The 25077-nt window shown below is 38.9% G+C and overlaps 2 protein-coding genes across 4 annotated transcripts in view; both read right to left on the bottom strand.

The window, feature by feature from the left end:
• The window catches only part of LOC120460816 (potassium channel subfamily K member 4), a 110977-nt gene extending 110065 nt beyond the window's left edge, over positions 1 to 912 (bottom strand). Inside the window, exon 1 of the mRNA XM_039648781.2 lies at positions 803 to 912. The gene's annotated coding sequence lies outside the window, so the exon portion shown is untranslated. The remainder of the gene's footprint in view (positions 1 to 802) is intronic.
• Positions 913 to 5318: 4406 nt separating this feature from the next.
• LOC120460814 (uncharacterized) overlaps positions 5319 to 25077 on the bottom strand; it is a 26629-nt gene continuing 6870 nt past the window's right edge. Inside the window, exons 5-17 of one of the 3 annotated variants that reach the window (XM_039648779.2) lie at positions 24921 to 24964; positions 24564 to 24828; positions 20890 to 21071; positions 20152 to 20277; positions 18757 to 18885; positions 15744 to 15866; positions 13414 to 13549; positions 10512 to 12805; positions 8728 to 8921; positions 8355 to 8490; positions 6405 to 7278; positions 6132 to 6292; positions 5319 to 6018 (exon numbers count right to left, since the gene is read on the bottom strand). In XM_039648779.2, the coding sequence (XP_039504713.2) occupies positions 6162 to 6292; positions 6405 to 7278; positions 8355 to 8490; positions 8728 to 8921; positions 10512 to 12805; positions 13414 to 13549; positions 15744 to 15866; positions 18757 to 18885; positions 20152 to 20277; positions 20890 to 21071; positions 24564 to 24828; positions 24921 to 24964 (4634 nt within the window). In that variant the 3' untranslated portion in view covers positions 5319 to 6018; positions 6132 to 6161. Of the gene's footprint in view, positions 6293 to 6404; positions 7279 to 8354; positions 8491 to 8727; positions 8922 to 10511; positions 12806 to 13413; positions 13550 to 15743; positions 15867 to 18756; positions 18886 to 20151; positions 20278 to 20889; positions 21072 to 24563; positions 24829 to 24920; positions 24965 to 25077 lie in introns of all 3 variants that reach the window. The other 2 variants (XM_039648778.2, XM_039648780.2) reach the window with 2 other exon arrangements.

The raw sequence follows: 25077 nt of genomic DNA, 5'->3' as shown, positions 1-25077 counted from the left end.
GAAGGCACAGAGGTAGACAACACATGACGCCATTGAAACAGAACTTCTGGCAAAGGTCTGTGAAAACAGACTGTTTAACAGTCCTCTGACAGGATCTTGATGCTCACCAGGGCTCTCCTGCTTTGTAGATGCATGGTTACCGTATATTATGGTACAAATTATGTTGTCACTTTCTGTATTTGCAGTCAGTTTTATTTTACAGTGTTCTGTTTCATATTGCATTTATATGCACATAAATAAACTTTTTTTTTTTTTTCAACTAGAACAAGAACCCCAACTTTTTTTTGGACTAAAAAAATAAAATAGTTTATTTGTTAGTTTTTGCAAAGAACATTGAATGGTTTCGGCTCTAACAAAATGGCATAGCTGGGTATAACAAATGAAATAAAAAACATTTTTTGGAATGTTTTAAACATCTATTTTAAACAAACTTAAGTCTGTTATCTGTGATACCAAAGTCATTTCCCCCCCCCCCCCGAAAATGACTTTGGTATCACAGATAACAGACTTAAGTTTGTTTAAAATAGATGTTTAAAACAGTCCAGTCCAACATACCTTGTTCAACCAAGTACTGACACATATTAATTGGCTACAATTGCACACATTCTATATTAAGTTTATTAAAAAAAATCATTCAAAATTCATCTTCCAATTCAAAGGAAATGACTGTTGTTGTTTTGTAATGCAACAGGCACTAAACAGAAACGGTTTAACTCAGGCTACAATCTACTTCCAAATGTAGCTTTTCATTAAATGTGTATAATCCTTTACAAGGCATGTTCGCGAGGGAATGTTCTCTTACCTCAGCGCACGGTTCCGTCGGGAGTGTGTGACGGTGAGGAGTTCCCTTTCTCCTGGAGAACACTGCGAAGATGCATACACTCATAAGGACTTTCCCCATTCCCAAGTCTTATGTGAACCTGCCAACATGAGAAGAAAAAGAGCAGGGAAGAGACCGAGAGAGGAGGGGAGGAGAGCGCTCGGTTCGGCATACACACAAATGAAAGCTGACAGGTTATCAATCTGTTTCAAGGGTTTAAAACATTTTGGTTGAGCACTCTTCTCTTTGTATGTAAACCCCTGTGGAATGTCATGATTTCGATTTTTTGCATTTTATATAGGGTCCAAAGGCATACAAACTTTGGAACAGTGTTCATTGTGGTTATGAAGAATGCAAGCGAATTTTACATATTATAATCCTCGATGCTGATTGGTCAATAGAGCCTGCTAAAGGCTTAAAGGTGATGTAGGCCTTTTTTTTCAACACACATCGCACACCTCTACGCATATAACGAATTAATTTACGACTGAACTGACATTGACCAACTTTCTTCTTCTCTCGCATGCACAGACGTTGTTCTGCCGCGAACGTGAACAAGCAAATACACAAAGATAGAATAGGCCAATAAAAAAATAATACGTACGCAAATTAGATGGTTTTAATTTGGAAAACATTTAAATATGACTAAGTCGAAGTGTCATCTAAAATTTAAGACCTTTCATAAGTAAAAATAAGACTTTTCATGGCCTTAAATTTTAAAAAATCTAATTTAAGACTTTTTAAGGATCCGCCCAGATAGCAAACTGACATTGAATCAACGTGGAAATATGACATCGAAACAACGTTGATCTGACATTGTTTTGCTCATCGAATTAACGTTGAACCAGCGTCAGACGCGTCATTCTTTCAAAACTAACGGAAAATCAACTTGAAATCAACGCGTTGTTTCAACGTTATGAAAGCAAACCAATTTTCGATTTCATTTAGCTTTGAAGAATGCAGCGTCTGACGTTGGTTCAACGTTAATTCGATGAGCAAATCAACGTTGTTTCAATGTCATGAGAGACGTCGTTTCCACGTTGATTCAATGTCAGTTTGCTGTCTGTGGTTGTGTGTTTTGAAGTTTTGGAGACGCTCTTAAGGGAGGGCGTGAGCTCATGATTTCAAAGCTAGCTCGCTATTGCTATTGCTAGCTTCACTGAAATTACCTACCTTCCTTTAATGAATCATAATTAACATCAGAAATGAACAATAATAAACATTACGATGTCTAGAACTTAATTTTAGTATTATGACCGAACTTAAGGTGATAGTTTCATCCTCACATCTACTATAATACAGTAATGTATGTTGATAATCTTTAATGATTACCTCTTTGACGGGTTATATTGTGTTAAGCGTACCAGAGGTTCTGGGCTCTAAATTTGGCCGTTTTTTCTTCTTTTTTCCTCATTAAACCCAAAGATGCTCATCAGTGATTGTATATCAAGAGTAGGGAATGATGTCAGCCATGGTGATGACCCAGCTCTAAATGGACTAGATGTCTGTCATCTGTGGACAAAAGTTCAATGGTAAATCAATGTCAAACATGAAAGCTCAGAATTCAAAACATTCACTGTAAGGACTGCAATAGGCCCTCTGGGTCCAGCCAAAGCTCAAGAGAGAACAAACAGAAGTCCCTGACCGAGCTGATGTAGAGACCAAAATGGCCTTTAAATCCTTTAAAAGCTCTGATATGGGATATCACATATCTAAACATGCCTTTGATTTCTGCTCCAACAATGACTAACATTTTGCTTTTGAAAATACAAGTGCATAACACCATGTTCACGAGTTATCTGAATCTATTATTACATTATTCCGCAAAACAGGTTGTAATTTAACTCTGGGCATTACTTGTGATTAAAGCAGGTTTGTGCGGTGCCAACAGTCTTTTTTTTTTTTTTTTTTACAGACGAATCGAAAAGTCTTCTACTTAACTAAGCACATTTTAAGCACATTTTTATATTCAATAAATATAAATATTTGTTGTGGATGTGCTGTCTGTGCTTTAATGTGTTAACTACAAGATAATTGCTTATCATGATAGCAGATTGTCTGAGAAAATGGTTTCGTGCAAATACTGCACAACAATGTCTATCTGTTTCCATTAAAAATATAAATCAATTAAAATATTATATGGCCACTGGAAAAGATTGAGAAAAACTTTCTCTGAAATGTATTTTACACTATTTTATTTTGTTTATTTAAATAAATAAAAAAGGGAAGGATGGGCTACTAAATGATTTTTATTAATGTAATGTGACGGCACTCGTATTTAATATTTTCCTAATGTCTTGTACCGTTAAACATGTTATCATGTGGATGAATAATCATAGGCAAATGATATGCAGATGAGGATATGCATAGTAAAACTAGGCGTTATAATCTCCATATATGGTTATTTCGGGGAGGAGACGCATGTGCGCACAATCTTCCGCTGACTGGGATTTATAAAGTGAATTCAGTGAATTCACTGAATTCATAATTCATAAATTTATAAAGTGAATTCATTTATAAAGTGAATGCGCAGGTTCTGGCGTACGCACGGTTTTATAAGTCTGAATATTTTTTTGCGTACAACATTTTTGGCTTTCGGGCGCACGTACACTTTTAGCAAGGATTCTACGCATTTTATAAATGAGGGTCTCATAAATGATAAATGAGCTTTATAGCTTTATAAATGAGTCCCCTGGATGAATATTGGCGCACGTTATACGCCAGCGTTTTTCAACGCGTTTTTTTTGTTCACACCCAAGCGAGTTTCACTGACGATGAGCCGAGTGAACATGCAAATTCATTCCCTGACATTAGATGGCGCCCCTTTGCTCTGCAATACCACTCCATACAGTTCTCTTTTATCAAGATGTTTGTAGTCACTGTTGCGTTTGTCATATAGTTCTTTATGTTCTAGAACCAACGAGAACAGCAGCTCTACATTCATCTTGCCCCGCATCTTCCTCGTCTTATTTCTTCCTGGCAGTGTAGAAGGTGATGCTACTCGACGTATGTCTTCTTCGCCGTTACGTATGTGTGCTCGACAAGACCGTTTTATGTTTGAGTGCCTCCAAGTTGTGTTTTACTGTAGCTCCAAAGACGTGAGCAAAAGTGCCAATCTCATAGAGTGCCGAAGTTACGACGTCACTCTGTAGGCCAAAACGCGGAAGTGAGTTAGCATTTTAGCATTACGTTTCCCTCGCTCTAGAGCACTTCATCTTTAGAGTCTAAAGCCTATGGGATTTTTGAATGGGTTTTTGCTAAATCGCTTCCCAGACAGCAAACTGACATTGAATCAACGTGGAAACGACGTCTCTCATGACATTGAAACAACGTTGATTTGCTCATCGAATTAACGTTGAACCAACGTCAGATGCGGCATCCTTCAAAGCTAAATGAAAATCGAAAATTGGTTTGCTTTCATAACGTTGAAACAACGCGTTGATTTCAAGTTGATTTTCCGTTAGTTTTGAAAGAATGACGTTGGTTCAACGTTAATTCGATGAGCAAAACAATGTCAGATCAACGTTGTTTCGATATTTCCACGTTGATTCAATGTCAGTTTGCTATCTGGGTTGAAATAAGGTCTGTGGTGAACAAAACCTCTAGATATTTTCACGTTTTGGTCTATGACATAGAACACACAGTTGTAACCTGCTTGTGGTTTTTTAAACTTTATTGTGTGTTTTTTAGGCTTCAAAATGTATAAATTTTGGATTAACTTGTAAAGATTATCTTGCTAGACAAAACGTGTAAGGGTCACAACCCTTTGTTTAACACAGATCTTATTTTTTGCGATTTTCCAAAACTCTATGTGGAAAATGCATAGCTTTTCGACCGAGGGAACCCATGCGACGCTAGCTTCCGAGTTGTCCTACAAAGTGACGTCATCACTTCGGCACTCTATTGGTCGGATAGTTTTTGACGCAGTGCGTCAAACTAAAAAATTTTTTTTTTTAAATGACGCTTTTACTCGTGGCGTTTTACGTGTCAGTGTGCACACTCACATTGGCGTCCTTTGTTTAGTCACGTGACACGTCGGATAGTTTTTTGATGCAACGCGTCAAACTGAAAAAACGAACCCGAGGCGTTTTTTAAAATGACGCTTTTGCGCGTGGCGTTTTACATGTCGGTGTGCACTGCACACTCACATTGGCGTCCTTTGTTTAGTCACGTCAGATAGTTTTTTGATGCAGCGCATCAAACTAAAAAAACGAACCCAGGGCGTTTTTTTAAAAAATGACGCTTTTACACGTGGCGTTTTCCGTGTCGGTGTGCACTCTCACATTGGCGCCCTTTGTATAGTCACGAAGCGTTAAACGTCGGCGTGAACAGGCCTTAAACCAAGTTTGTGTCATTTCAAAAATATATGTTAAAATGCTTTGGTTGACCAATCAAAATCAAGTATTTCAAAGACCCATGTATTAATGCAAATTACCCAAATACCTCCAAATTAAAAACACAAGTTCTAAAACAAAAAAAGAAAACCCATAAACAGACATTTGGATTTCATTTACGTTTAATAAAATGTAAACATTCCTAACTGAAAATTCTACAAACCATTTGACATTTAGAAGAAACGTACACACAAACACTAAGATGACAGTGAATTACATAAACAGATTAATCTAATCAAAAATGTATCCATTTCTCAAACCTTCTCAAATGCTTCATTATAAACGGACAGAGATATAAATACTCCACTGTGCATTATAAAGCTGTTAGATGACAGAGAGAGAGAAAGAAACAGTCTGACAGTGAATCGCCATACAAGGAACGGAAACATGCTCAGGTTCATCTGAGTCATACCACACACACACACTCACTCTCTCTCTCTCACACACACACACTAGTGCACGAAGGCAAGTCTTCAAAAAGTGTCTGTCAATAAATAAGGCTATTCACAAAATTCAAGTCTCTAAAAGAGGGGCTATCGCCACCTTTGCACAAACAAAAATATATTACATTGGTATTTCAAAGCTAATTTGTAAACGGCTCCATTACTCAAACAAAACTATATGACATCAATATACACAATAAGGCACTGCCTGTCAGCTGATGAGAACCACCAAGAAAAAGAAAGCGAAAAAACTTCAAATTCTACATCACACGACAGGACAGGACTCTTTTGGTGATCAGGTGACATAGTTGACACTTACAGTAGGATTAAAGAGGCAGTGAAGTTCCTTCAGTGTGGAAACCTGAACACAAAAACAGATGATGCTGCTCTGAAATGTGAATTATATTAGTATTACCAGTGGAAATTACTTCAAATGCGTCTCTAAACATGTTTCAGAGCAAGCACAGTAAATACCAGGGGAGGTATCAGGTGTGTGTGTGAGTACTATGGCTCTATTTCATCAGCTTTTTCTTGAGGCGTGGCTTCTCTGCGGGGGAGGGGCAGCGCATCAGTTCCCAGAAGCCCCCTGCGCAGGACATACGGACAAGCGGGTCCACTGGGGATGTCAGCAAATCCTTCAGGAGACAAAAAGACCATTCAGTTTTATAATAACGTACAACTTCATTGGAAAACAACAAAAAAAAGGCATTTTGAAGAATGCTAACGCTACCCGGTTTCCCTTCTTACCCTTCATGACGACCTCGGGCAGGCCGTACGGTTCATATTCGGTCTGATCGTACGCGGCAGACATGCGTGTGCGGTTTTGCCGGATGCGTTCAGCAAGGTGAGCTGGGTCGCTAATTGGGAACATGCTGGATAAGAGCGGTTGGTTCGTAGTAGTCTGTGGGGCCAGAGAGAGGGGAGGCGAGTCTTTACCGTCTTCATCTTGCTCCATCTCCAGCTGTTCTCCATCTGTCTGGGTGCAGGCATGAATGGGGGAATGTTTGTCCCTCAAGTCCAGCTCGCGGCTCTCCTCTGTCTGAGTGGACACATTCTTCACCTCCGTTCTGTTAGAAACGCCAATTACCTCGCTAACCTCTGCCCTTTGACCATTAGCTGGTTCATTCTTGAGTGTTTTTTCCACAGTAGCATGTTGTTCACTCTGTTTATTTGTAGTGTCTCCATGACAATTCCCATGTTTTTCCAAACCAGCAGTTTCTATAGTTTCAATCTCATTATGCCCTCTGCATAACACATCAGAATTCTGGGAGTCTGCAGTCTCACAGGACTCTGTGATTGGATTTGAGTTGATCGCCTCCGTCTGATATTTGGTGGAGATGGAAACACTGATTGAGGCATCTTCCTGGCTGTTCGCACTGGCATCTGCTGCTTTGGTCTGATCCTCGAGAGACACTGAGGCAATCGGCTGAGACTCTGAATTACTGTAATCATTGTAATCTGTTGGTTTGGTCAGAAGAGGGGACAGCTTGTCTTCAGTGTTACTAGTCATTATATTTGAGACACAGACAGGAGGGATTTTGTCGCTGTGGTTGGCAGAGCTGCTCTCGCATTTGTGTTGATCATGTCCTTCGGTCATCACCTCATTTCCAGTCATAAGGTTCTGAAAACAATTACAGGAATAGATCTGTGATCATTTCAAAGGCATTCTATCATAGACAAAACAAAAAGAAAGGACTATAGTCATTTACTCACCATCATGTTTCAAATATGCATGCCTAAAAAAGGGATGCACGATTTGGGGGGAGGGGTCTAAAGGTGATTTTTCTGATGAAAATTGTGATTGCGATTTAAAAGGCAATTTAAAAAAGCTCCAGGTTTGCTGTGCTTGTTTGTAGGGCGGAACAATGCAGGAGTGGACAATCATCAGTGGAGTCGAATTGGATATGAATATTAAAAGCTAACAGCAGTTTTCTGTTTTATCAGAATATATATATATATATATATATATATACACACACACACACACACACACACACACACATACATATATATATATATATATATATATATATATATGTATATATATATATATACACACACATACGTATATTTTATTTTTTTCCCATTATTTTACAATCAGATACCAAAGGATCTGTTTGGGAGTTCAAGGTTGTCATCTTAAGAGAAACTTTTGAAAATGTAAATTTAATGTAAATCTCGAGCACTTTTAGGCTTTCTTTAAAATAAGAATCTACAAACAGACAATGTACATAATCTAATAATCAAAGCAATCTCATTAAAAGCAGAAACAAAATTAGGCTAACTAGTCAATTTCAGTTGTCCATCCATGCAGAAATTATGATCTCTAACTATTTTTCCCAATTAAAACATTGTTTATTATAAAATGCTCTTAATATGCCAATGAATGTACATGTAAATGTACATGGCTAAATATGCCTAGTCTTAAGGCACCACATCATTGATCATTCAACTAAACTAATCATTCAACTAAACAAAGTTTGACAAGTTAGTCATTGATATATATATATATATATATATATATATATATATATTTATATGGACAATCATCAGTGGAGTCGAATTGGATATGATTATTAAAAGCTAACAGCAATTTTCTGTTTTATCAGAATATATATATATATTTTAAAAGCACAGTTCAAAACTTTCACCCGTTCAATATGTAAATAATGCCATGAGTTATGAAACGTTATTTACCTCAGCAGGCCCTTGAGATTCCCTCACATCATGTGTCATTTGGGTTTCAGGTGACACATGCTCCCCCAAGTTGGTCTGGTCGTTTGTGTCATCTAATCCAGACCGATACGTCACGTCTCTGACAGTGCACCGTCTGCTGTAGAACCATGATGCACCAGAGCACAAACTGAAGGGTCTTGCATTAAGGGTCCTACATAAACATCCCTCACTCACTGAACCTGTGTTTACTTTCCCCATCTCAGAACCAACATACCCATAATTCACGTTAAGTACCTCGCACTGCCTTTTAAAATATTATGAACAAACTCAATTTACATTTCTATGTTGCTTATCACAAAATTATCTTCAACAAATGCCAGTCAAGGGACATTACCTTGTTGTTTGGGACTGCGTTTGCAGCTTGCTGGGACTGCAGGGGAGGAACAGCTCGAACTCTTTTAGCACGATGGAGGGCGAGTGGTTGCCCACTATTTCTTCCATGGTCGAGAGCTTCCAGAGTTCTAGTTCTTCAGCTTGTGTCCTGTTCTGCTCAGAGAGGTGCTGGATTTGGTCCTGTAATGCCTGGATCTTTAAAAAAATGAATTCAACATATAATACAAGCAAATAAAGAAAACAGTTTTTAAAAAATAGCTAATCTAGGTAACATTAAGTTAAGGGTTTGACACAACACATCCAACAATGCTGTTTTCTGGGATAAATGCACTTGTTTTATATGCGTAGCCTACATATGATGGTATTCTGACTATCTGAGAACTCATGAAGAGCTTATAAAATGTATAAAGGAGTCAAAACCGCGGCAGGTATCCCTCCTTCACACACACAAAGATCTGCTGCGAGGAGATGTGGTTCGGACGCCTGTACCGAACAGTGATGGGCAAACTCATGACTATGATGAGATAACACAGGTGTGCTTGCGTTGCATTCTGTCCTTTTTAGGGTCGCATGTGTGACATGTCCTGATTTTGGTTCGTTTACATGTGTTGCGTTCATATTTCAGTTAAACTGCATATTTCAGTTCGTTTAGAAGTGGACGAGACCAATCTTTTCAGCGATCTCCGTTGGTGCACACCAGGGTTCGGATGGCAATGTTCACTCTTATTCAAATTAACTGCACTTACAGAGCAATCGCACCAGAGTTTGTTTTAATCTAACCAAACATGCCAAGTGTGAACACAACCTGGCCTGAAGATCAGAGGACAGTTCGTTAAATTTGTGATGTAACGCAAGTAGCGAAAGATCGTTTATTCCGTATTGTGATGTACATTTCTTTTTTATAAAAATGTAGGGCTTTTATCCATCAGCTGTTGATTGGATGGAGGCAGATCTGAATTCAAACTTGCGGTCGATTGTAATAAAGGGGTGTGGTTTAAAAGGTCAAAATTATTGGAAAAGACGCATGTCATTAGAGAGAAGTCTATCCTTTCACCAGAAGATCGAGTTATGACATTTTGATTAAAGATTATAAAATTGATAAGGTGACTTTCCATTTTATACCAAGTTCAACCCTAAAACCGTATTCTGGACAAACGTGGGCAAAATAGTTTTATAGGCAAAAATAGGGCAAAATGTATTTATTTAAAAAAAATACTTCCCTTGATCTGAGCGGTGCAAGACTACTTTTCCTAAGTTCGCCTCCTGAACACACAAAATTCTTTTTGACTCAATTCTACAATGTTAAGTGGGTGAAAAAAAACAAACTCCTTAATCTTGTATTTGGGTCAAAAATGGGCACCCATAGAAATGAATGGGAAAAACTGTAATTTAAAGCATTCTAAAATAAGCCAAAATAAGACACCAGGTGACAGCAAAGTCACTTCATCTTTAGGTTTTAGCTCTAAGAACTTATTGGAATGATATTTTAATGTAGTTAAAAAAATAAAATAAATAAAACATAAAAATAAGCATACTTTACATAGAAAATATGGTACTTTTTTAAGTAAATAAATTCAAAAATACCCCCAAAAAAATAAAAAAAAACACCAAAAATGGATAGAAAAAACTTTATCGAAGACAGTGATATAACATTTATAATAAATAAAAAGAGTCCTCTGTGCCCACATTTGCCCACAATTACAGGATTAAGGGCTATAAAGTGAATACGGTTTGAGGGCTACAAAAAAAAGAAAGAAAGAAAATGTCCATTTTACTAAAAATTACCTGCTCCAGAAGAGAATGAACCTCAGCGTTCGAGTTTTCATGAAGAACAACCAACTCCTCCTGACCTAATGAGGAGCTGGTTTGTAATCCTTTGTTTGTACTTGACAATTCTTTGTTTTCAGTGTCCACCAAAAGCAAGGCATCTTGTCCCGCACAAGTGTGTTTGTCCAAGTGCTTCAGTTTCAATTTCAACTCTTCATTCTCTCGTTTAACAGTCAGAAGCTCTTCCTTTATCACACCTCCCTCTAAAGCAAGCTCCAGATTCTGAGTCTTTAACACCTTCAGCTCAACTTGTAATTCCTTTGTTGCTTGTTCTTGCTCCTTGAGATCATCTGTGGAAGCTTCTGGAATGTGATGTTGGAAGTTCAGATCATCCAACTGTTCATCTGGCAAGAGAGAGCTTGCATTCTCTTCAACCACCTCAGAAAGACCATGTGCTTCTGAATCTGCACTAGAATTTGGAGCATTTTCACAATGTACGTCTGAAGCGGGACATAATTCACGTGGCTTGGAAGCTTCAGTTACTTGCAGCTTATCAGATATCTCACTAGTGTTGGTTTGATCAATGTTTTGACTGACCGAGTGTTCAACAAGCAGCTGTGGAGTAGGCTTCTCCTTCAAAATCAGTTGAGTATCGTCACTAAGCATTTCATGGTCACTTATGCTGGTGTTGCTGAAGACAGAATCGCAGCTTAGTTCTCTTGAGACCTCTGTAGACAGTTCAGGAGGCGTAGAGGTGTTGTGTTTTTCTTCAAGAAAACTGATTTTCTCTAGACATTTGTGCAGTTCCACGCCCTGCTTCTGGAGGGCGCATTCTTTATCATGCAACTCTCCCAGCAGGTTCTCGATGTGCTTGCTCTGACTTTCAAAAGCTTGGGTAAGGTGCTTAGTCTGAGTGGTCACTTGCTTCTGTAAGTCCTCCAGCTTTCCTTGAGCTAGTTTCGCCTTCTCAGACTCTCTTTCCCGCGCCGTCCTTAAGCGCTCCACCTCCAAAACCAAAAAGGTAGTGCTGTCCATATCTGAAGCATCTGTGCTCAATGCTTGAGTCTCTGCAGCTGAGGTGTTGTCCTCTGTTGGTTTAGTTTGTGCTCCAAGATCCATAATTGTTCTGGTTTCTTTGCAGACTTTTGCATTGTGAAGGTTCACAGAATCACAGATGGACTCTTGAATGTCAGGAGAAGGAACCAAGTCTTTGTTTTCATCGTTTGGGTGGTGTTCTAATTGTAAATATGTGACGGGAAGATTGTCTTTTGATATTTTCTCCTCTAAACTCCTAGACTTTTGAAGATTCTCCAGCTCTTCTTGAAGCTGTGCAATCTTTAGTGTTTCTACTTCCTCTCTTCTGAGCTGCTTCCTCTCCTCTTCTCTCTCCCTCTCTCGTTCCTCCCGTTCCTGTGCAAGCTTGAGCTGAAGGTCTTGCAGGTCCTTTTTCATTCGCATTATTTCTTCCTCCATGTCAGTCTCTTTTCGCTTCATCTCAGCCAAGACGTTCTTCAGCTGGGTTTCTTCTTCCAGCCTCATCTCAGCTTCTCTTTCTAATGCATCAAGTGTTTCTTTCAGTTTCATGCTCTCCTTCTTCTCTTGTTCCAGCTGGCTTTCCAGTTTCGTCACACAGTCTTTGAGCTCAAGAGATTTGGCGCGCTGCTGCTCTGTCTGGGTCGAGTGCTTGCGGCTCAACTGTTTCAGTTTGGTCCTGGCCTCCGTTTCCGCTTTCCTTTGGGTTTCGAGGTCTTCAAGTCGCTTCTGAAGGTCGGATTTCACATCTCGAAGTTCATCGCGAAGCTCTGCATTCTCCTTCTTTAGATCTTTTAGAGGCACCGAGTCACGTTTTTCTGTCTTACCTGATGTGTCATTTGCAATGTCTAACTGTATATCTAACTGTGAGTCACTTTTCGGCATCATAACACTGGTTGAGTCAGATGTAAACGAGTCTGTGTCCACATCTTCAATACCCGTGTCTTGTTCAGTCACTGAGGTGTCTACATCTGTTTCACTCAGCCTCAGAGAGTCGCCTGGATGTGTTTGACCGACTTTTCCTTTAAATTTCTGTAACTGCTCAGACTCAAATTTACTGATTTGCTCCGAGTCGATGCCCTCCCCTGGCTCTCTGCCGGAGGGGAATTTCATTCGATCCTCTTCTCTTGTTCGTCCTTTTTTAGGGGCTCTCTTTCCCTGAGAGGAGTGGTTGTAAGGAGGAGACTGGTCATGATGGAGGGAAACTGAGGGAGAGAAGCAGTCTCCTGATGATCTGGAGTGAGGAGCGGCCACAGCTGGAGGAGGTGTGGCCAGCTGAGCTAAAGGAGAGAGAAATGATATGGTAAATATAGGTAAATTGTTTAGCAATTATCAGGTAAAAAAAAAAGAAAAGTACTGTAATATCACAGTAAAGCATTGCCTCATTACTGCTTTTATCTATAACAGTGGCAGAATCAATATGATAAAAGCCTAATAAAGAATTACACTTATTCCTATAATAATAATAATAATAATATAGACCTATTTAACTATTAATTAATCAGTGAAAATGTGAAAATAATAATACAATTATCCTTATATACTAATTTAAAGTTGGAATTTATCCATTTCAGGAAAATACAATAAGCCAAAAGAGGTTTTGTAGAAGTAATTTCACCATTATGAAACTTTCTTTGCACTTATGCTAAAGTAGAACAAGCTGAACATGTTTACAAGTCATTGAAGAGAATTCTTATATATATATATATATATAAGAATATTTAAGGGTCTACTTCTTTGACTGGCTTGTCTAAGTAATCGCAGACTTCTTGTACGAAAAGATTTTTGAAGGTGCACTGTCAAAGTCTGGCCAGAAGGGGGAGGCAAAAACATAGGATGTGTAACAGGGTGGGGCTAACACATACAAACACAGTTCTTTCAGACTCACCCTGCAGTTCTTTAATAAGCTTGAGGGCATCGGCAAGCTCTTCGGTCAACCGCTTCACTTCCTCCTGTAGAGCTTTCTCCTGTTTCTTCATCTGGCCCAGAGACACAGTAAGACTCTCGTTCTCCTTCAGCGCCTCCTACAGGACAAGATGAGAAGTGCACATATAGAACAAAGTCAAATGAGATTAATGATTAAAAATACTTTTTCATCCATGAACAGCCATAAAACTACATTATACAAGTGTATTGTTACACAAATAAAATCTATTAGTGAAAAGCAACCAGAATCCTCATAGCTGTTTAGGGTGAGGCACGCTGGACAAAGACGACACACAACAAAATGCACAAAATGAATGTAATCAAGCAGACAAACAGGTTATCCAACTGCAATCTTGATATGCATATAACATTACTCTGCACTTAAACATCATAAAAAGCTTTTTGGTGGTTATAATACATGGATCTTACATTGTAAGTCATAATGTCTATAAATAAAGCGCTTAAACCCAAGCCCCAGTGTAAACAGAAGTCGTAAGGAGATAATGGAGCTATATCTGGTACTATATCCAGCTGAGTCAGTAACAGTTTTGTTGCACTGGGAGCTTCGCCGGAGTGTCCATCTCTATGTCTGGGTCACTTAGTTTAGTGTGGGGTCAGTAAGATTATCATTATATATATTTTTTTTACAAATGACTTATATTCATCAAGTAATAGTACAGAATTTTACTTTGCTTCAAAAGAGTTAAGCACTGAAAAAGCTATTCTTTCATCAAAGAATACTGAAAAAATTTATCAGTTTCCACAAAAGTATTAAGCAGATTTTCAACAGTGATGATAACAAAAAAAAAATTTTTTTAAATCTTGAGCATCAACAAATTAGAATGACTTTTTAAAAACATTTTTATTAAATCATACCAACCCCAAACTTATGAACAGTAGTGTACTTTTGGGGACATTATCAAAAAGGGAATAAAGAAACTCTTAATGCATTTGTGAAAATACCCAAACCTGTAAATTAAGATAAGAGTTACAGTCTATAGTAACTATAAGAAGCTTAATTTAATAATCAAAACTCAATTTAAATAGCTGGGTAAATGTGTGCTGTTGTTGATTCTGGTCTGTTTGTGTCTCTCTCCAATAAAATTGTGTTTTATGACAGGGTGAGAAATTAGCAAAAAAAAAAAAAAAAATAGGTTTGGTTGCCATCTGGATTTTCCACCCTGTCATAACTGAAGGCTTTGCCTTATCTACCAGACACTGTGACATGAGACTCGGATTGGACTTTGACAATGCTGTTCAATGACACTCGTTACATGTTATTACATCAATAATACACTGCACACTGATGCATTTCATCCCTTTTAATGTTTAGAGTGGCCATGTTTGAATAAAGGCATTTTAATATTTTTGAACCAGAGGAAATGCCTTGGATCTTTTTTCTATAAATGAAGAGTTCAGATGCAAAAGCCTCTAAATGCCATTTGAAATTTTCTTCTAAAATGATAATTTTTATCAAGCTTGTATATTTAAGTTCAGTAATTTCACTTAAATGGCAATGAAGATTACCTATTAATTGTCATTTAAGTGAAATTACTGAACTTAAATATTCAAGCTTGATAAAAATGACCATTCTAGAAGAAAATTTCAAATGGCATTTAGAGGCTTTTGCATCTGAACTCTTCAAATGCACATTTTATTATATTTTGAGGAACGTGAAAGAAAAACTGGAGAGGTATGTGTCTAATTGGTTGAACATCAGTCCATCTCTGTCCCATCGTTCATAGCAAGTTTTTTTATACATTTGATCTGATTTTTTTTTATTTGACCAAGAGGCATCAAAATGCTTATAGATATCACTAGAATTTAACCAATTTCTAAGATCTCCTTTTAATGACCTCCCCAGAACGAGAAATGGTTAATAAAGAAACTAAATACCTTTATATTCCAAAGCAATGTAAATAAAAATGAAGGCCATCATTAAGATACACCACCGTTCAAATGTTTGAGGTCGTTTGAGAAATGATTGAGATTTAATAAATCAATAAAAACAGTGATGGTTAAATATTACAATTCAAATAACTTTTCTTTTGAAATATATTTGACTATTTATTCCTGTGATGTGCTTATTATTTGATGAATATAAAGTTCAAAAGAACAGCATTTATTTGAAATAGAAATATTTTATAACATTGTACTGTTTTTACTGTCACTTTTGACCAATTTAATGCATTCTTGCTGAATAAAGGTATTCATTTCTTTAAAAAGATCTTTTAAACCCTAGGGCCTCGGTTGGAGTCTCTCAGGTCAGTGTGATTGTGCATGTTGTTGTACCATGAGTTTGGCCTCAGTCTGTGTCTCTCTCTTCTGACTCTCTCTCAGGTCAGTCTCTGTGTTCTTCAGTTTTCCTCTCACATCCTCTAGATCTCTCTCCAAACTCTGCTTCTGCATACACACCTGAGAGAAAGACAAACAGTCAGCAGAAAGATAAGACCGTAAGCCAAGAGAAAGAGTGCAGATCATCATCATGCCGTGTTTGTGGCAGATTGAGTCATGTGACTCAATTTCATGCAAGATGCCACACAAACCCATGTCATAGAAACTGTGACAAACATGATGAGATTTATTAATGGAATGTAAATGCGAAACATTATTTTCACGCATCTTGCAGTTTGACCAGATGATGTACAAACCATGCAATATTGTTTTTTTTCAGTTTACTGAAGTGAATATGAAGGCTTACTCTTGTTAATTAGACATTCATGCAAACCGCATATCTAAAATGTGTGTGTGCTCACTATCCAGATTTAGAATCATGTAAAATATCTTAAAATATCGAAGGGAAACGTTTAAAAATTGCCAAAAGCAAAGTAGAAGTCAAATCAGCACATTGCATCACCTCAAGTCATTTGAATCAATTTTGTGTCCCACCAGTATAGAGACAACATTTTTATCTCTGTATTGACACATTTGTATCATGGCTCTTACTTCAACACACAGTATCGTATCATCAGTCTTATTCTACAAAATCAACAAAACATGGTTCAGACAAGACTTGTGTTTTTCTTCAGTTGCTAAATGCTTTAATATAACACCAATCAGTGAACTATATGTCAACAGGTGAGATTTTACAACCAACATACACACACCAAACTTGGTCACCTCCATATCTCGTTGTACCCATGTTTCTGGAGAATATAAGACATTTGTGAAAAAAACATGCCATGAGTTTCAAAGTCAAACAGACATCACACTGAGATTACAACACTGACCTTCGCTCTAGTGTCCTCTGATGAGGAAAAACAGAAAGAGAAAAAAAAAGGAATAGAATTGTGTGAGAAAACACATGAGCCGTGGGAGCATGAGAGAAAGAGAGAGGGGTGACATTAGTGCATTGACCAACGGACACCCGTTCTGGAGCTCCCATGAGACAGAGGGAATAAAGAGGAACAGAGGAAGTGGACAGAGAGCAGAAGCTACAGTTGAATCTAGAGTAGATAAACTACAATCAGGCTAGCTGTCTGGAAACATGAAGTTTCTGCAAATTAGAAATAAGAAGTAGCTGATTGCACTGAAGCTATTTAAGGAAATAGAAGCGAGTAGCAGCAAGTGGTGCTCGTCTAAACACTAGACGAGACATTATTGCATTGCTCTACGTGTTCTAGTTGGTTGCTGGGACACTGCTGTGGTTTCTAAAAGGAAAAGTATACTAGTATCGGGGCTCTAGACTAACGTTTGAGAGCAGTGGCACCAGCAGCATTTGAGTTAGCAGCAGGGAGGAGGTGGATATTAAATCTTACATGTTTTGTCTATTGAAAATGCACATTTGACAGTAATTTGCATTGCCAGTATAGTAGCTTCAGCTGAGATGCGGATGCAAATTTATTTTCATTTTATTTTAACAAAAACCACATCTGTAAAAATTAACCACTTCATTTTTATAGGGTAAAATTGAAATATGCTGACTGAATTTGGACTCAACTCTTATTAAAATTAAAATTGTTCTTCCATAGTATCATACATTTGTAGATCATGATAACCACAGGTAAGATTCATGCATGGCATCTCATTACCATGGTAAAAACTAAATGGATTCTATCCAATGCTATCCACAAGTTTCCGAGGGGCGCTCCTGTAAAAAATAAAATGGGTGAAACTTCCGGCGAGGCGGCGGAAGTAGCATTCCAATGGTATTTTGTGTGTTAGTTAGCGAAGAGGCTAGCTGTTTTTCTGAGAATTATTTTACTATTTAAAGACGCAAATCTTTATGAGAGATGTCGTTACGGAGCTCAGGGACAACATGTGCTGTTCGCGGTTGTATGTATAGCCGGACTAAACTAATTTAGTGGCTTAAACGGGATTGTTTTGAACATAAGCTGAAAACGAAATCAGAGTGATCCTGCCAGAGCCCGTTTTTTGATCCTGCCAACGACTGTAGTTTCCATCACCTCCCAAAAGACGACGAATCTTCCTGTGTACATTTGTTTAAATTCTTAATGTTCTATAAACTCTATCAGCATGTGTTTGGCTGTTCTCTACTGATGTTACACCTAAACTCAGGATCAAAACCTGTGTTGACAGAATACCAAATGTGCCAGTTAATGTATTCAAGTAGCACATTCATTTATAATTTTGAATAAACTCCAAAGCACAATGACTAAGTGTGTATTTTTTATTTTAATTGTTTGTCAGCTCGCACAACTGTCTGTCACCATGCCTTGATGAGTATTGATTATTAATAATTTTATTATAATACTCCCAATCAACTACTGCGGAGGGTAAAGGTACTGTTATTTCACCCTTTTGAATTTCGTTGAGGTTGTGTTCCCACATCGTTAGCTAGTTTGGATCGCTATAACTTGAATGACTGTCAACTGTTGAATGAACGAGTGTCAAGCATGTCAAATCGCGCTTTGTTTACTTCCAACCGGAAGTCGCGCCCACTTTTGACGCAAGGCCTCATGGGGCGTAGGAAACTTGTGGATAGCTTTAAAGAAAGTACAGTAAACAAAAAAACAGGTCATTAATGATATATAATAATAATAATAACTTCATTAATAATATAATAAATTTGATATTGAAAACATCTCACATTTCTGCCACAATACCATGGTTACTGTTAGCGTTATTCCAATAAATCAATGGAAGATGTTTGGGATTTGTGGATTTAAACACCTCCGAACTGGATCGTTGTGGCACAAAGTGTCTCCTGAGAGTCATCGCGGTTTCATTTGGCTTTTGAATAAAGCTACACTATTTTTTAAAAAACGGCTGAGCAACCCCTACACTACTGCAGTCAAGTAAATGGGGTCGCCACATTTAGTTAGTCGCTCCTCAGCCCTGGTACCTTGTCATGCTGTGCCTGCAGGGTGTTGTGAAGAGCTCTGGCCTGCTGGATCTCCTGGTTGAGTCTGTTGCTCTCCTGCTGATGTTGTTTTTCCAGAGCCTGTCTCTCTCTCTGCAGCTCCGACAGCTCCTACAATACACAAATCGCAACCATCTCTTAGATACTGTAGGACGTTAAGAAGGAATTTTTTTGTTAGGCTGCTTTGAATTAACATGCATTGTGAAGAGTGCAATAAAAATGAAACGTAATCAATTCCAAGACTGTAACTGTACGTTCACACCTGACGCGAATAGCACTCGAATTCGCGCCTATCGCGTCTAGTTATACACTCGAAAACTTTACATCCATTCGCGCGTCAATTGATACGAAATTGATATGTATCATGCGCGACGGAATCGGAACCCGTTGGCGGCCATCTTTTTTTATGTTATTCGAGCATTCATCGAGAGAGTCGCCGCTCTGTATTAGCTCTGGAGAGCAGAACAGCGGCGTAGGGATCATCATCGCCGTATTTGTGTCCACCGGACCCTTCGGAGGCGAACCCAGTTTGGCAAGTTTTACCATTTGCTCACTCCAGGAGCTGCGCCTGGATGACTGCCGCTGTCAGCGGTACTTCCACCTGTCCCTCGCCCAGTTTGATGACCTGTTGTCCCGCATCGGAGCGAGGATCACCCTCGCCCTCATCCACCTAATCTGTCATTATGTTTTGATGATAAATAGAGCCAGCCTCCAAAAGTTAACCTGTCCAGTGATATTTTTCTCTCTCTCATGTCCAGACTTGAACTTATACACATGTATGTTGGTTGTCTTTATTATATTAATATTTCATATAATCTAGATATGGAATCAATAGCATTAAGAACAAAATGAACATGTCTCGTATATTGAAATAAAGTTTTAAGTGATAAAATATTGGCTTTGTTGTGCTTTAAAACCACAGCAGGTATTTAGTCATATTACAAAATAATTTACTGAAGCATCCAGACACTTCACCACGTGACAGCAGCTAGGCTCCTGATTGGTTAACGCGGCGCGAATTGACGCCAAAGTTCAGATTTTTCAACTTGGGCGGCAAGCGCGAATTTGCGTCAAACGCATGAATGCACAAATAGCGCTAACTAAATCATTTGCGCGTAACACACCAGATGATTAATTTGCGCAAACTTCACGCACAATTGAGGCATATTCGCGTCTATCGCGCCACACTCTGCGCCTCTATTTTTTACGTGTGTAACGAGTCTTTGCTTTGACTTAACTTTGAAATCATGCACTATTCGCAGTGAACGCACCATGAGAACTCAAAGCTAAAATAGAACTGCAACAGAGCTGTAGATTTAGCAGCAGGACAGTGCAGGAAACAATGAATCACAAGCATGTCCATGTACTCGGTCTCACCCTCTGATGTTCTCTCTCGAGGTCTTTCCTGCGCTGTTCTGCACTGCAGCGGCTGCTCTCAGCATTCTGCCTTTGACACTTCAGATCCTCCTGAAGTTGCTTGACTTTTTGCTCAGCAGACAGGACCTACACACACAAACACATTTTCTAAATATTTAATGTACACAATGTCGGCACTCATTCTCAAGAAAATGAAAATAATTAGATTAGATTTTCCAGCCAGTTTATGTAATTACATAGAAACACTTCACAAGGTTCAATTCGTTAACAAAAGCTAATGCATTAGACAAACATTTTCACATAATTTATTAAATAAGCTTAATTTATGCATACACTACCATTCAAACGTGACAAAGAGTATTACAAAAGATCCGTATTTTAAATAAACGCTGTTTTCGAACGTTCCATTTATAAAAAAAATCCCAAAAAAATATTAAGCAGCACAGCGGATTTCAACATCTATAATTATAATAAATGTTTCTTCTGAAGAATCATGTGACACTGACAACTGAAATAATAATGCTGAAAATTCAGCTTTGCATCGGAGGAATAAATTACATTATATGTTTAAATAGAAAAACGTTATTTATTTTGTATAATTGATATAAATTTCAATAATAGATCACACTATTACTGTTTATTGTATTCTTGAGTTACCTGTGAGTCTCAAAGAAAAGAGATTCCTGCATTCAGAGTGAGGAAGTACTGGTTTAAACACATTGTTTAGTGTGCGTTTACCCGCTCAGTCTCTTGTGCGATGCGGTTCTCTGCACGTGTCAGCTGGTCTTGGCTGCGTGTCAGACTCTGTTCTTTGGTGTTGATCTCTCTGTTAGCCTGAGCCAGGCGAGACTCCACGTCCTTCAAGCGCTCAGACTCCAGCTGTGCCTCCCGCTGTAGATCTGATACACGCACACGCAGCTCTGAGAGAGACAGACAGTCACTAAATTATTAACGTTATCACTCTGACCTTCTGACTGTTTCGGGCTCTTTTGAAATAAAAGAGTTTGATGTGCTACTGTATATACCAAACACTAATGTTCACAGTGCAAAGCTTCATCCTCAATACACCAAAACCATTTATGGAAACTAAGTTATGCATAACTTTATTCATTTCTGAATGACATCACAATCTAATTAACATATGGCTGCATATATCCAGCATCCATCTGTTACGGCGTCTAGCCCTGGTGATTTCCAGCACTCTCAGTCCCGTGCTCTCTCTCCTGAATACTAAGTGTCTCATACTTCAGTTTACTAGGGATCGATATAGTCCCTATAAAAGCCGTCCGAACCACCAGCCACTGTGACTGTTTATTACAGCTTCTTAAAGGGAATTTACATTCCAGAAAATGTTACATTCCTGATCCAGATGTCATTGGAAGGGAAGTGTTTAAAGAATCAGTGAGACTGTGGTGTAGAGCTGTCAGAGTCAGCTGTCTGTGAAGATGACAAACCCTGATGACCTCACTGATGACTCATCAACACAAAGAAACAAAACAATGAAGAGCATTTATACCACACACACCAACAGTAATACTAATCTCTCTTGCTCAACAGATACACACCCACTCACACTAAACCACCCCATATCTCACTACAAACATGCCAAGAGATAAGACCAGCATGTTTAAGGGTGTCCAATTCACTCCTTTCATTTTATCCAGTACACTGCATCAATGGCAACACAATCCTCAAGGCTCTGTAAACTGCATATTGGTCAATATTAGCATATTATGCTAACTTTCATTATTTATTATTATTTCATTATTCAGATCATAGATGCCAATACTGGAAAAAGACAATCCCCTGACATCACAAAAATAAATTACATCTTAAAATATATTCAAATAGAAAACAGTTACTTTTAAATGCTTCACTGTACTTACAAATAAATGCAGCCTTGGCAAACAGGAAAGAAATCTCTTATCAACTCCTTAAACTAACAGGGTATTGTGCTAACAGGGTATAACACTATATTGTGCTCATTTTATACATGGGCGAAAACCAAAAATATTTATTGGCCACCGGTATTGGCAAAAATGTCTATATCAGAATGATCAGAGAAATCGGTTCTGTTTTGGGCCTGCTTCACTAGAAAAGCTTTATTGGAAAGCTGACAATAGCATTCAATATGAATCAGGTTGCTTATGTAAATAAACCTGACATTTAATGAATAAATATGATACTCCTCACTCAGTTTATGGGCAAACACAGCTGCACTAAATAAATAAAACTACACTTCATTTCCTTAAACTACCTTAATCTTATACACACACACACAAATGCAGGTATGCATCCAATTTCTCTCCAGCTCAGTCTGAAGCTACGACTGCTGAAAAAAATCTCCGCCCTCCTTAACATGCAAATACTACACAAATCTGCTCATGCCACTGATGAGGGGAAATAACTTACTCTCATTGGCTGTCATGCCAACATGCTTTAAACAGTGACTTTGGACTGCTTTCATTTACGATTATTAAAGAGCAGACAAAATGTCCTGGATTAAACACACCCAGGAAAGAGAGGTGTAACTCAATCTGAGTTCGACACAGTGTTTAAGTATTTACGCAAGTTAAGTCTCTGGGTTGGTTTTACTTCGGGATGCCTGAACATTTAAAATTAGGGATGTCCCGATCCGATCCACGGCATCGGTATCGCGCCGATACCGGCCCAGAACGCTAGATCGGAGATCGGAGGGGAGAAAAAAATATGAGCGATATCCAGTTTAGCGGCGCAGCCTGTCACGTGATGATTGTTGTGTTTACCACACGCACGCAGAGAATCACTCGCTTTGCGCACGGATTCTAATGTAATCGGATGATTCCACCAACAAAAGCTGCATTTCAGTCTTTTCAGAAATTCATTGGCTATCAGAAAATAGCGTCATTTCATTCTCTATTGCAACTGGATAGATAAACTGTCAGAAGTTTGAAGCGAAATTTACGCGCGTGACGCGCGTCAGAATCAAAATCCGTTGGCGGTCATTGTTTTTATGTCGACCAAGCATTCATCAAGAGAGTTACCGCTCTGTATTTACTCTGGATAGCAGAACAGCGGCGTGGGGATCATCGTCGTCGCCGTATATTTGTGTCCACCAGACCCTTCGGAGCCGAACCGTTTGGCGAGTTTCACCATTCGCTCGCTCCAGGAGCTGCGCTGGATGACGGCCGCTGTCAGCGGTACTTCCGCCTGTCACGCGCCCAGTTTGATGACCTGTTGTCCCGCATCTGAGCGAGGATCACCCTCGCCCGGCCCCTCATCCATCTAATCTAGCTGTCATTTATTTTTGTTTTGATAATAAATAGAGCCAGCCTTCAAAAGTTATTAACCTGTCCTGTGATTTTTTTTTTCTCTCTCTCACGTCCAGACACGAATTTATGCACATATGTTGATTGAATTTACAACATAATACTATTTCTAGATATGGAATGAATAACATTCAATACAAAATGAACATGTCTCCATATAGAAATAATGTTTTAAGTGATGAAACATTTGCTTTGTTGTGCATAATCCCACCATGCATTTAGTCATATTAACAAAATAATTTATTGAAGCATCCAGACACTTCACCACGTGAGCAAGCAGCTAGGCTCCTGATTGGTTAACGCGGCGCGAATTCACGCCAAAGTTCAGATTTTTCAACTCGGGCGGCAGACGCGAATTCGCGTCAAACGCGTGAATGCACAACGCTCAATTCGCGCCAACTTGACGCGCGAATGAGGCGTATTCGCGTCTTCCGCGCCGCGCTCCACGCCTCATTAGCGCCGCAGGAATTTTTCTTGCATTGACTTAACATTGAAATCATTCGCGCCTGACGCCCTATTCGCGTCCGGTGTGAACGTAGCATTAGTGCGTCGAAGTTGTGATAGCGCTGTCGGCTAACGCGAAATGCTACTATTTACATTCCATGGATGTTTATTCATATATACAATTGTTTTGGACTAAAAACTTCTTCAAATTGGATTGTATGGACGCTTTACAGTGAAACCAAACCATTTTTTGTTGGAATGTGGACTAACAGATGGCTAATTGGTGAGTTTCTTCCAGTTTGTGTTGGTTTGTTTTGGCTGTTGGTGGTCTGACAAAGAGACAGATTGTGCCCGCTGTGTTGATTGTATCTTAAAATGGTTTATGTCGTTCGAATCACGAGTTTCTCAGCTTTCCAAAGATATGTATTATGTTTACTTTTGTGTTTGTTTTGTTTTGTCTTTCACAAAGTTAAACCTATAAACCACCCTGTGGGCCGTATACGGCACGTCGGACCACGGAAAAAAAAAAATATCGGACTAATATCGGTATCGGCAAAAGCCAAAGGTGCGGCATCGGTATCGGTATCGGAAGTGAAAAAGTGGTATCGGGACATCCCTATTTAAAATGAGATGAAAAGCCCAATGGCATGAGAAGCTCACCATCTATCTCGTTCCTCAAGGCCTCCTCCATACCAGAGTCAGTGCTCTTGATTATGACGTCACTGGTTGAAACCGAGGAAGCTGGTCGTCCTTTGGGAGTGGACCACAAATCACCACGTTCCCATGGAAACACAGAGGTGGGGGTGGAGGGTTCTGATTGGCGAACGTTGCGCCGAAGGGGTGGGGATTTATGTGGTTGCTGTGGAAACGGGGTGGAAGCCCCGCCCACTGAGGGCTTGGGGACGTCTCCGAACTGCAGCTGCTGCTACAATAGACAGAGCACAAACAAATGAGTCAGGAAGTACATTCAAAAACAAAATATTTCTTATTAAGTAGGATTGTGCATTGGAGACTTACTCTGACATGCTGTGTTTTGCCTTCACTCTCTGCCCTGAAACCACCTGCAGAGTTAAACAGGTTATAATAACAGCAAAAGAATAACGATGATGAGCTTGTTCTAGATGCATCCCACATGGACAAACATGCACACAGAGCCTGGGTACAAAGTCAAAAT

Source organism: Pimephales promelas, chromosome 9 (assembly GCF_988280905.1).
Source record: "Pimephales promelas chromosome 9, fPimPro1.hap1.1, whole genome shotgun sequence".
NCBI classification, from domain to species: Eukaryota; Metazoa; Chordata; class Actinopteri; order Cypriniformes; family Leuciscidae; genus Pimephales; species Pimephales promelas.
The sequence above is the reverse complement of the archived record's forward strand: the minus strand, read 5'-3'. Positions and strand labels throughout refer to the sequence as shown.